At 40.7% G+C, this 11,410-nt stretch overlaps 1 protein-coding gene across 1 annotated transcript; it reads left to right on the top strand.

The window, feature by feature from the left end:
* The first annotated feature begins 1,250 nt into the window (after nucleotides 1–1,250).
* On the top strand, nucleotides 1,251–9,545 carry LOC118454479 (uncharacterized). The gene is made up of 5 exons (XM_035909451.2): nucleotides 1,251–1,802; nucleotides 2,068–2,149; nucleotides 2,251–2,410; nucleotides 5,241–5,373; nucleotides 7,386–9,545. Exons 2-5 carry the CDS (start codon nucleotides 2,130–2,132, stop codon nucleotides 7,586–7,588), a joined length of 516 nt encoding a protein of 171 aa, XP_035765344.1. The 5' UTR covers nucleotides 1,251–1,802; nucleotides 2,068–2,129; the 3' UTR covers nucleotides 7,589–9,545.
* Nucleotides 9,546–11,410: the final 1,865 nt, after the last annotated feature.

Here is an 11,410-nt window from a genome sequence, read left to right as displayed (position 1 = left end):
GCTTGTTGTAATAAAACATCATAAAGCAACCATGTTTTAGCGTAGCCTTTGTCTCTCTCGAGTGCTCTTGTTTATTGTAGAGATAATTTTCATTGGAGCTACAATTCTTCTTTCATTTGTAAGTTGTTTTTGGGGTGTAAGGTCCAATGACAATTTAACACATCTTTTACATGTTAAGCTCTTTTTTTATATGAATAAAATACAGGTCTAGAAAATATTATGGATGCTTTCCTGTCAAGTTTAGTTTATGTGTTGTGTACAGAATTACATTTTTAGAAATGAAGTATGAAACAGTCACCACTAGATGGAGGTAACGCATTGAGCTATGTACTGCATGACATGCCCTTTTTTACATTTTTGCAGGTATTTTCCATATAGAATGTGGAAACCGTAATAATAAACCAATATTAAAACTTGTCTCAACTTAATGTCTCATTTTAAGCAATGGCTAGCAAGATTGCTTTGAATTGTGTCTGTTTTTCCTCTATTATTTTTAACTTCAAAACAGTGCTAATGTCACAGGCCTAGATTAAACAGGATAAAAAACAAAAGCAAAAGCAGGGAATAATTAGAGACAAACCAGACCATTAAATGTTCCCTTAGGCTTTCAGAGGCGGTCATATATCCATAAAGCTTTTTATCACCCTATAATTTGGTACCGAGCCTATCTATTGAGCAAAAACAGAAAATATTTATATTTCACCGAGTTACAGCAAGAGGCGTTTCGTAAATCCAGTTTATCCAAAGTATATATGCATTTTTCTATCAAGGGAACAAAGTTTGATTAACAGCTTCGATCTTCTTACGTCCGAGATACTGTTGCTGGAGGTCAGCACGAATAAAAACCTCTATAAATCTCGCGTTTAATGGGTTTATGCTTCCAAATATTTGCACTGATCTCATTCTTGTGTAATACTGTATCCCATGTGTACCCAATCGTCCCTAGGACTCGTGCTACGTTCCATGACCCTCGGAAATAGTGGAATTTGTGATGGACCCCCAGTAAATCGTTGTAGCAGTTATCTTGGAAATGTCGCTTTTTATTACTGTTTCTGCGTCAGTGCTGCTGCTGAGACATGAGTCTCGTAGCTTTATATTACACGTCTGTAAATCATCTAAAAAACAGACAGATTTAGGTGTTTCTTTTTTATGAAGGGGTTAAAAGTTGTTGGGTTTTTAATAATTAAAAATTATAAACCATGAACGTACCCAAGATAACGTTTCTGGTTCGCATACCGAACACGAATTAGCTTGATGCTACTCGACTCTAAATAAGTGCTGTTTCAAACAGACAACACTTGAACGGGGAAATTTACGCGATTAATTATAATAACTGGGTCCAATAATTTGTTCCCAAGATGGGGCAGTTTACGGGAAGCACGAAGACAGGAACCCTGTGAACATTTGAACACCGCCCACTGTGAAAGCGAAGGCATCGCTGAACACAGGGGCGTGCTCAGTCAGTCAGAGCTAGCTAAAACTCTGTAGGACTAGTTTAGTTGTTTCTCCAGGGTTAAGCCAGCGTGTACCTGTTGTAGTAACTAGCTTATGAACTTGTATGTAAGAGCAGGAAGGTATGCTCACCAAGCAGCCCAGTTTCCGTCGTTGTTTTGCTTGCGGTGTGGGTAAATAGTGTACGGCTGCTGCTGTTCCTGTTGTTGTTGTTGTTATGGCCTGCTAGCTCTAAACTAGCCGTAGCCTCATCTGACTCACGGAGCTCCACTCTCATCACATCCCCGAAGACGCTTGAGGGAATGGCACACCTCGTCAGCTAATCAAGAAGACCGACTTGTCGCTACAGAGTAAGTTTCGTTCTTGTGTCTGCTTTTACTAGACCAGGAAGCTATACTAACTGAGAAACCGCCGTGTTGAACTCACCATCTTTTTTTAAGTTGCATAAAAGTGCTCTGTGTGGATAGCGGCTTGAGGGTTACACATTCCATGTGAAATTGTCAATGATTAGTTAAGACAGTGCGATGGATTTTTTTTCTTTTTGGTTGAATAGCCTTGGTGAAAAATGAGTTAAAAATTGCTTTAAGTGGAAGTTTTTCCTTTTTCTTTGGGCAGGAATCTGCAATCTTCTTCCTCAGCTATGAGACTCTCTGCTTAATAATTAACATCTCACAATAATGGAGCTATACTGGTACATGTGAGTATATTGTATGTATTTTTCGTTAATTAAATACGGAGCTTAAAACTGATCCTTGAATCTGATCAACCCTCCCTTTCATTCTTTTGTGTCCTTTACAGAGTTGTCATTATATTCATTGTCATAAAGATATTTTTCTATGTGTGCTGGTACCGGTCGAGACAGAGGCAACTGGCAGCATACCTGAGCAACCCACGCAATGCTCAGATAGTCATTGTTGGAGGAAGGGCCTACCTCCATCAGATGTGTGAGAGACAGAGCGTAAGTGCAGAACCTCCAACACACATGAACTTGCACCTCACAGCGCAAAAATCCGGCTGTGAACTTCTGAAGTGGTTTCACACCTTAGAGGAAGTGACTTTATACACAAAAGTTCAAGGGTGTTCACAGTGAAGAGGACCTCCTCATGCTGGCTGAGAGACTGGAGCTGAGTGAGAAAGAGACAGTCAAATAAGGTCGCGGTTGTGTTACTTTCTTTTTTCTTTTTTTGCAGGGGAGTTATTTGCTTTCTCGAGAAGGCATGCGGTTTCCAGTCGAGTCACTTTTACTTCGATAGGCAGCATTTCACTTTTAGTGTCATACTGAGCAAGTTTGTGGTCGTCCATTAATAGGAACACATTCTGGTTTGAATGTATGTGGGGGTTTTCGTTGATCTGGAGCTTTTTCCCCCCACCGTCTCTGTGAGAACTGTTGTGCAAAACCCATTAAAGCGAAACGCAAACACAGGGAGTAATTTAAATGATTGTCTTGAAAAACCTTTTTTAAGATCCTACCATTTACAAACTATTCATGAGATGTATTGGGAGGAGGTAGTCTCAAATGTTTAATTTGCTTGAGATTGTGATTAGTTTACATGGTTTATTCAGGCTGTTTATCCAGCCAGCAGAATGGCTTTCATAGTTTGCTTTGAAACCTCTCATGTCTTGCCGAAACACGTGCTTTTCATGCTCATTTTAAAATTAGCTATTAAAGGCAGCCTTCTGTTTTATGATCCCCTTGAAATGCGTGTTGGATTTGCCTGTGTTTCTGTTGATGTTCTCAGGGATACGTCTAGAATAATAATGCCTTTCCTCAACTTCGGCGTGTAGCAACTGTATTCTGTGGGCTACGCCACAGGTTTAGGCATCGTGTTTGTACCTTCCCCAGGGCCGTTCAGCTTTACTGCCTCTATAAAACACCTGGAAGCAATCTCCATGATTCAGAGCTTCCCCAAAATGAGAATTATTAACAACGGTTTCTAACTCCAGACTGCTACATTCACTCCTTGTTAGGTGTTGTAAATGCTGCATGAATGGGAAAGTTAGAAACAGGCTTTGTAATAGATTATTAATTTAAATGGAAATGTACATACAGAAATTCATCTTCACCAGATTTTTAATTATTTTTCGGTGTTATCCGTCCATGTAGCGAGCACACAGAGGGATATTTTTAGTATTGTTTGAAGGACTTTTGCAACAGGAAGTGACCCATTTATAAAATAAATAATTTAGCAAATGATGCGGGGGAGACTGAGCAATGCCGAGGCTTTTGACCTTGGGCTTCCCAAGACCAATTATGATATTATGTGTGCTATCTGAACTGAAGGAACATGCAGTCCAAGACAAGATTGCCGGCTGGCTATACCTCCTTGAACTCAGCATTCTCATTTTGCTTATTCACTCCTCTCTAATCTTCCATTTGTTTCACAGTTTCTGCATTTCCCCGTTCCCTCTCCCACACTTTCCCTTTTTCTCCCCTTCCTTTTTTCCCCCTGTTCCTCTCTTTCTTCCTTTCTCTCTTCTTTGTTTCCTCTGCTGTCTCGGATATATAATGTTCCCTGTTTAGATTTTAATGGAATGTGCAGCAGGGAGACCCCTGTGGTCATCCATAACCCGGTACCCTGAAAGTTTTCTGAAGAAATGCCAAGACGACTCAGCTTCATGATGCAGCACTACTTGCTAAACCTCTTGGACAGCTGTACTCACTCAGAGACTAATATGGCAAAAAAGGACAAAAAACCCCAACCTTTTGATAGATAAAGGCCATGGAGAGAAATCCAAATGATTTGATAAGCTATGAACTGGTTTCAGTCCTCTTTTTTTTAGGCCTACATAAACAGTTTCTATTATGTAAGTGGTACCCAATACCTGGGCCATGGACTGGTACTGGATGAAAGCATTTAATTAGATTTGGAAAATACAGATCACAATAATTGTGCAAGTTTAGTTTAATGTAGCTTATTAGTGTGGTAATTATCTTGAGCTATTCTGTCGGTGCTTCACTTTCATCATCATTTCCTATCACGCCCACAACAACAGGATGATTAAACTAATAAGCTCATTAGTCTGTCATCACCGACTTACAGCGTGTACACCTGGATCACCAACATGGGCAACAGGTTCAAGAGAGCTTGAAAGCGTCATTCAAAGGTGCTGATCTGTCACTTAATAAAACGGACTTCTTTGTCATATGTGGGCTGTATCACAAATCTGCAAAAAGCATTTAAAACAGAGACATTTTTTAACATCTCAACTATTTTCCCGTCTTCTCTCATTTCTCCTTTCTTTCAAGGAAATGATTGTATGTGTATTAAAAGCGTTCCAGCCTAGTGTAATGTAAGCAACAACTGCTGTTATGTTTATACAATGAACTGGCAGATGTCCTCGCTTCTTCTTTTCTGTAAATACAGGCTTAGAAAACGGTTTGTCGGGTTTGGGGGGAAAACGTTCCATGGTGGTGATCTGTGTTTGAAGTCAAACATTAATGATTTGATTCTTTGAAAATGCTGCCCGGCTGTTTGTGTTCTGCCCTTTGTTCATTGGTGGTTTTTGACTTGTGAGCCGTGGACTGTGGCAAAAAGAAAACAAAAAGTTTAAAAGAGCTGATGCATGAGTGTAATATTATGATAACCAGCAGCAGCGTCATCTCCGGAGATGTGTACAGTAAAGTTAATGCGGCTCATTTCCTAATAGTGTTAGCGGTGTTATGATGTTGGCTTTAGCTAATAGATTTCTGTCTCTAACGGCTAAGTGTGTATGTGTGTATTTTATTGTGCTTCAGCTTTTTGTGTGTGCATGTGTGTAATTAACTCTGTGTTTCCTTCCTCCTGTAGCAAACATCAGTCTGGCCTAGTTGGTACGGTGTCCAGGATGACCTTTCACTAGAGGAGCCCTCCACAGCCCTGCCACCAGCAGCATCCTTCTCCCAGCTCGACATGCCACCACCATACGAGGCAGTATCTGGAGGTAACAAAGCTGAATAAGTCACACACATCTTTTGCCTCCTTGTCCTGTTGTTAGCCTGCAAGCGAGCCCCATTCAAAATGTTTCCCCCTTCTCGTACTTCAACATCCTGTGGGGTAGAGCGCTCGACCGTTATCCACTAACAAGTTGGTTCACAGCACCCAGTAAAGAAAAACAAGATATTTGATTGGCACGAGGGCTTAACTGGAGTCCCCTATTCCACCTGCGGTGCTGCTTTGAGCAGTTTAGTGTCAGATTACACAGCGTGATGGTTTCACTACAACATAAGGGTGGTTGTGTCATATGTACTTGAGATGAATTGTGCGTTAATTACATTCCCTGACACCCCCCCCCCCCCCTCCCCCGTAACTGCATTTACATCGATTTCATTCACAGAAATGGTGGGAAAGTCCACCACGTTTCCTGACTGAATACTCTGTGTGGTCGCTGTGATTACATAGTTTCATTTACTGCGATGCAGAGCGCTTGTTGCTGACAGTTTTATAGTGGAAGTGGCTTTTTTCAGATATAAGTAACTGAAAAAGAGAAGACAACTGCCGGATGATGTTTTTCGCTCTGAGCAGCGTTTGCCAGCTTTAGAAAGTCTCGGGACACACATCAGCTTTGGCATTGCTTCAGAGCCTGTGCACATAACGGCTGTAGTTTCATCCAGTTCCCTTTAGTGCTCCATAGTACTTATATCTCTAAAAAGAGCTGTCCTAATTAAAATGAGTTCACGTGCTGGTTTGCAGTTGGAGATTTGTTTATCAGAGTAGCTCCATCAAAATGAAACCATCTGTTTCAGTTGTGTCCAAGTGCATTGCTTTTGTGTGTGAGTTAACTCATTTTTGATGACTGTTTTAAACTGCGCCAGAAAAAGCAACACTAAAGAGGTGAGAAGAAAGACCCTAGTTCCCTTTTCCTGACAGAGGCTCAAATACTGGACATGTGACTGGCACTTTGAGAGCTGATGACTCTTTCCCAATTGTTTTGTTTTTTAATTCCATTACCCCACTTTTGTTTTTCAATTTTAAATAATATTGCTACTCTTAATCACTCTTCTCTCAACTAGAAAAGGGATTTTCTCCCTTTTCTAGTTGGGTTTAAATGTACTTGCTTTCAGTTTTTCCTGTTTTGCATAATTAGCTGCAAATATGTGTTTTCGTAGGAGGGCACAAGCTAGCCACTCCAGCTTTTAAATCTTTGTATCAAGTTTCAGAGCGTCCTCTTTCGCAAATGGCATCTCATTTGATCTGAAGTGGTAGTTGAGTCTGACAAGCAGGATGTGGTTACAAAGGCTGGAAATGGTGACATTTCAGCAGCAGTGTAATTACACAATGCGACTGGTTCCATTTCGCCCTCATATCAGATCTTTTTTTCCTATCGGAGACACCGGGGAGGGGACGTTTGGGTTGCTGTAATACAACAGTTTTAATAGTGCCACTGCATGAAGGTATAATAAGCACTGAATTCGGCGTTACAGCCACACAGCACTGTGTAACTCCTGTTTCCTGCATCTGCTGCGGCACAATTTAACATTCGCTGTTATTGAATATATGAAAGTTTTGTGACCGTATGAAGCATGAGTAAAAATTCATCATCTCAAAAAGCTCAACCGAGAAGCTGTGAGAAGTACCGAAACCTTTTTTTCCCCTCTCCCATAAAGAGAGTGGCAGGAAGGATTAAGATTATGATCTTTTTTATGATTTTTTTTAAACAGCTGACTAAAGTCAAAGTCCTGCCCACAAAAAAAAAAAACCCACACCTTGCAGCTTCCTAACATTACAGCTCATCCTGTGATGAGCGTGAGCCCCATGTTTAGAGGTGATTTATGTTTCTTCTGTCGGATGTTATGGTTGAACAGTTTGTTTGTAGTTTATTTTGGTGCATAGTTCTATTATATTTAAGGTAAGGGAAACATTTATCCGGTTGATATCCCTAAACTGAGCAGCTCAGTCTGGGACAAGTGTGTATGATTTCCTGTTTCCTTAAGCTGTCTTCTCTGTTCCTTCCAGAGGACGACCTGAAGCCCCCTCCCTACAGCGAGTGTGCCCAAGGCGACGTGCCCGACGCCCCGCAGCCCTCCCATAACACTCTTCTTATTTCTGAGGGAGGAGACTCCACTAGCGTAAATGAAGCCCCGCCCCCCTACACAGCATCTCCCCCTACACAAGTCAGCCAACAGGACGGCGCTGTAAGTCACAGCGGGTCCACTTAATCAATCCCTGATGCCAGTTTGCCTTTTCCATGCACTGCCTTCCTACGTTCAACCTCAGTGATTGTTGCCAGCCTAACTCTCACAGGAGAGCAAATGTTTATTTGGATGTTTGTGCATGTATATGAGTGTGTGCGTGCATATGTTTGTTGTTTTGTTTTTTTTTTACTTTGTGTTGTTTAAAAAAAAAAAAAAAGTGGTCATCTGATGAGTTTGGCAATAACAGATGACTTCAGTGAGCCTGTGTGCCTCAGTCAGGACTGCCTTCCTGCTAGGATGAAAATAATCCCCTTGACCTCTAAGTTTCAAGGGTATCAGTGGAGCCACAGATGAACGAGAGAGACTTTTAAAGTGTGCTCTGTTTTATAAAGGGTTTCTCTGAGGCCACCTTCTTTCACACAACTAAAATAGTTGATCAGTCTCAAAATCGAGCAGATGCTTTAGTTTTTGTTCCAGATGCTATGAAGCATAATATGTGGGGCACGGCTTCATATTTGTGTCTGTCTGTAGACGCTGTTCTGAAACACAGCAAGCGAGTAACAGCCTTCCATACAAATTCACAGTGTAGACAATCTAATTATATTTCAGAGGAACTTTGCTATGTATAGCACATGTGCATAATAAATACTTTCAACTCCAAACTGTGTTTACTCAGTGCTTCATTATGAGTGCACTTGAGTGCTATTTGATAACAAATGCACCAATTGTCTTAGATAATTACCCCATTATCCCGTGATTTTTTTATTGTGGTGATTATACCGGGACGTTAGACAGTTCAAGTGACTATTAGACCTGAGAATGGGATTGAGCGAGGGCGAACAGAAAAGGGGAACAAGTGGATGAAATAAATGAACGCTGGGAGTAGAAAAGATACGGAGCGAGTGGTCGTAATCGGTGTAGCTGCTGGGTTCTTTCTGCTGCTCATCATTATTATCTCCTATACACCAGATTGCAAATAGTGTAAACATGAATTCTTCTTCTGTTAAAAGTTGGAAAACTGGACAATCGCTTTTGTTCAATGGGTTGAAAGAAATGCAAATGTGTCTTATGTAGATGTAAATCCAGCTGGAGGATGATCAAAATCATTGTAGTGAATTGTAATTCTCATTTAAATATGTCTTCAAATGAAAACGTGTAACAACCCTAGAAAAACACTCACAGGGCTACGAGCAAAGGCTCAAAACATTTTTGGATGTGAAGGCTGCTTTTTGTGGTTTTTAGAAGTCACCAAAACTGAGCTGTCACTTTTTTCTTTTTTTTTCTTTGTGAAAAGAAAACTAACCAAAAAAAACTTCTTTTTTTTTTTAACAGTTCTGTTTCTGATCATCTTTACCTCTGCCACAGGGTGGTAGAGTTCAGCTGTTTTACATATATATGTTTTCTTCTGTTGCAATTTTTCAAATACTATTTCTTTGGAAATTTTGTTTTTGTTCTTTTGTCTTTTTTTCTGTCGCTGCATTTCAGTTAACCCAGAAATAACACTGTACTCCCAAATAATCCATTTTACGTGTTTGTTTAATCAGTCTGTGTGTAGTTTCTGAACATTAAGGGGGCGGGGCGTGAGATATCTAGAAAAACTGAATTTTAAATGTTTCAGGACTTTTGGGTAAACGGGGTCTGTTCGGAGAATCACATGTGATGTACTTTAATGGTAATTCTTTGTATTGTGATGACAAATCGTCCAACGCTGATGCATTTTTACCAAATTTACCTGTGTTGGTTTTACAATCTGGAGGATGTAACGGAGAAGCTCCAAGGTGCAAATCGGAATGTGATTGACGACCTGAGTGTTACGAGGCTTCTGTCCGTACTGTGTCCTGTTTGTTCACTTCACGTTCATTCCCATTGTGGGCAACATATCAGATGTCCCCACTTAGTAGCTTTGCAAGTCGAGGGGAAGTATTTTTTTCTGCTTTGGGAGAAATGCATCTTCTGTATTAAATTGTTGTTATACAAAATATTGTCAGTTTCATTTTCTCGTGTTACCCCTGGGCTGCACAGCAGAAGAGCAACACTCACTGGTTCGAAAATACAACACAATCACTTTCTAATGCACACTTTGGTCTCTGAAGTCTCCACTGTCTTTAAAATCTGCACCTGCACTTTGTAATGCAGATTTTTCCAAACCAGGAAGCTATCACGTTATTGTCCTTTTCTTTTCTTTCTTCCAAACATTGAAAAGCTCTATCTGTAGCCAGAGAATTAATGTATTAAATGTAGCTGCCAGTAGCTTCTTGTATTTGCTACGACAATGAAATCATTCTTTTGCTCCCTTTAGGGTCACCACAGAGGATCATCTGCCTCCACCTCACCCTAGCGTCTTTCTCTGTCACACCAACCCCTCTGTGTATCCTCCCTTATGACATGCATGAATGACCTCTGTGGTTTTCCTCTTTTACTCCTGCCTGGCAGCTCCATCATTAACAACACTTGTCTAAAATATCCACAATCCCTAATCTGCACCTACAAACGCTCAACCTGAGTAGCCCCTCTCAATGTACTCTGTTTCTTGTCCATTCTTCTCACTCCCAGTGAAAATCTTAACATCTTCATACAGAATTCACATTTCCTCATGTTACAAACTTATTCCAAAATGGATTATTTTATCATTTTTTTATCTCAGAATTCCACACACAATACCCTGTAATGATAACGTGAAAGTTTGCTTGAAATTCTTGCAAATGTATTCAAAGTGAAAAACATATAACATGTACACAAGTATTCACAGCCGATCTCTGATGCGATCCCACCCCCACCTCGAGCCCATACATCACTCCAACCACCCACCTCATACATAACGCACCTTACTTTTAAACCGACTCTGATAGAGCTCATGCGAACATACAGTAGAGAATGACAGCTAAATACACATCGGCACTAGTGCTTCACCCAGTATGAACTCCTCTCATTTGTAAGGCAGTGAAAGGTTAGCCACGGGTTCTTCCTCGCAGACTGCTGTTTTCCTCACCGCATTGGAAGTTCTGAAAAATGAACTAGGTACTGAGAAATGCGTGCAGCCAAGTGTAAAAAGGCACTATTTAAAGAGGTTTTTTTTTCTTCTGTCACAGATGTGTTTCTTGTGCTCATTATGTGAAAGTAATTCCAGCACAAAAGGAAAAAAATATCACCAGGAAAGCAGTCTGTACTCATTCTGCATTCTTAGCTTCATCTGTGGCTAATATGGGGCTGCAGTGCTCTGAGTTAGTCATGTCTTTGATTCAGTGGTCCTTTAAGTGTGAGTGTACCCTCATTAACCTCAGTTGAGCTGGTAAATACTTGAACCTTGTTATCAACCGATCCCTCAATGAAGTATGAACAGTGGAGGGATTATTAAATAGAATAAAAAAAGTTTAACCATATGTGAGTACATGTAGGAGCAGAACAAGCTGTGACCCCGTAAAGCGCCACCAGAGGGCAGTCTCGCACCAGTGATAATGTCTGCCACACGCTTTCGAGCAGCCTGCACCTGTTGCTGAGCCCGGCGGTCTTTGAGTGCCTACAGGCTCCTGCTGGTATCCCCTCAGTGCAGGATGATGTCTTTTATCACACGTTTAACCGGCAGAAAGCTCCACTGACTTTTGTTCCAAAGTTTTAGATTTCTGATGGAAAAAATAATTGGGCTCAGTCAGGATCAATTGTAGAGCCCTCTTGTGGAATGAATGCTCAAGGACGTTCATTTTCGGAGCTGCATACAAATAAGCTCAGCCTAATGTTGCATTTTCTTTATTAAAGAAAAGTTTATGAATCGTACTTAAAGCACATTAAATGTGGTCAATCAAAAAAGATGAGAAAAATGTATTTAAGGAAACAGCTCCCGCGACATTA

The sequence above is a fragment of the Neolamprologus brichardi genome, chromosome 9, assembly GCF_056152115.1.
Source record: "Neolamprologus brichardi isolate AB-2024 chromosome 9, ASM5615211v1, whole genome shotgun sequence".
In the NCBI taxonomy this organism is placed as follows: domain Eukaryota; kingdom Metazoa; phylum Chordata; class Actinopteri; order Cichliformes; family Cichlidae; genus Neolamprologus; species Neolamprologus brichardi.
The sequence above is the reverse complement of the archived record's forward strand: the minus strand, read 5'-3'. Positions and strand labels throughout refer to the sequence as shown.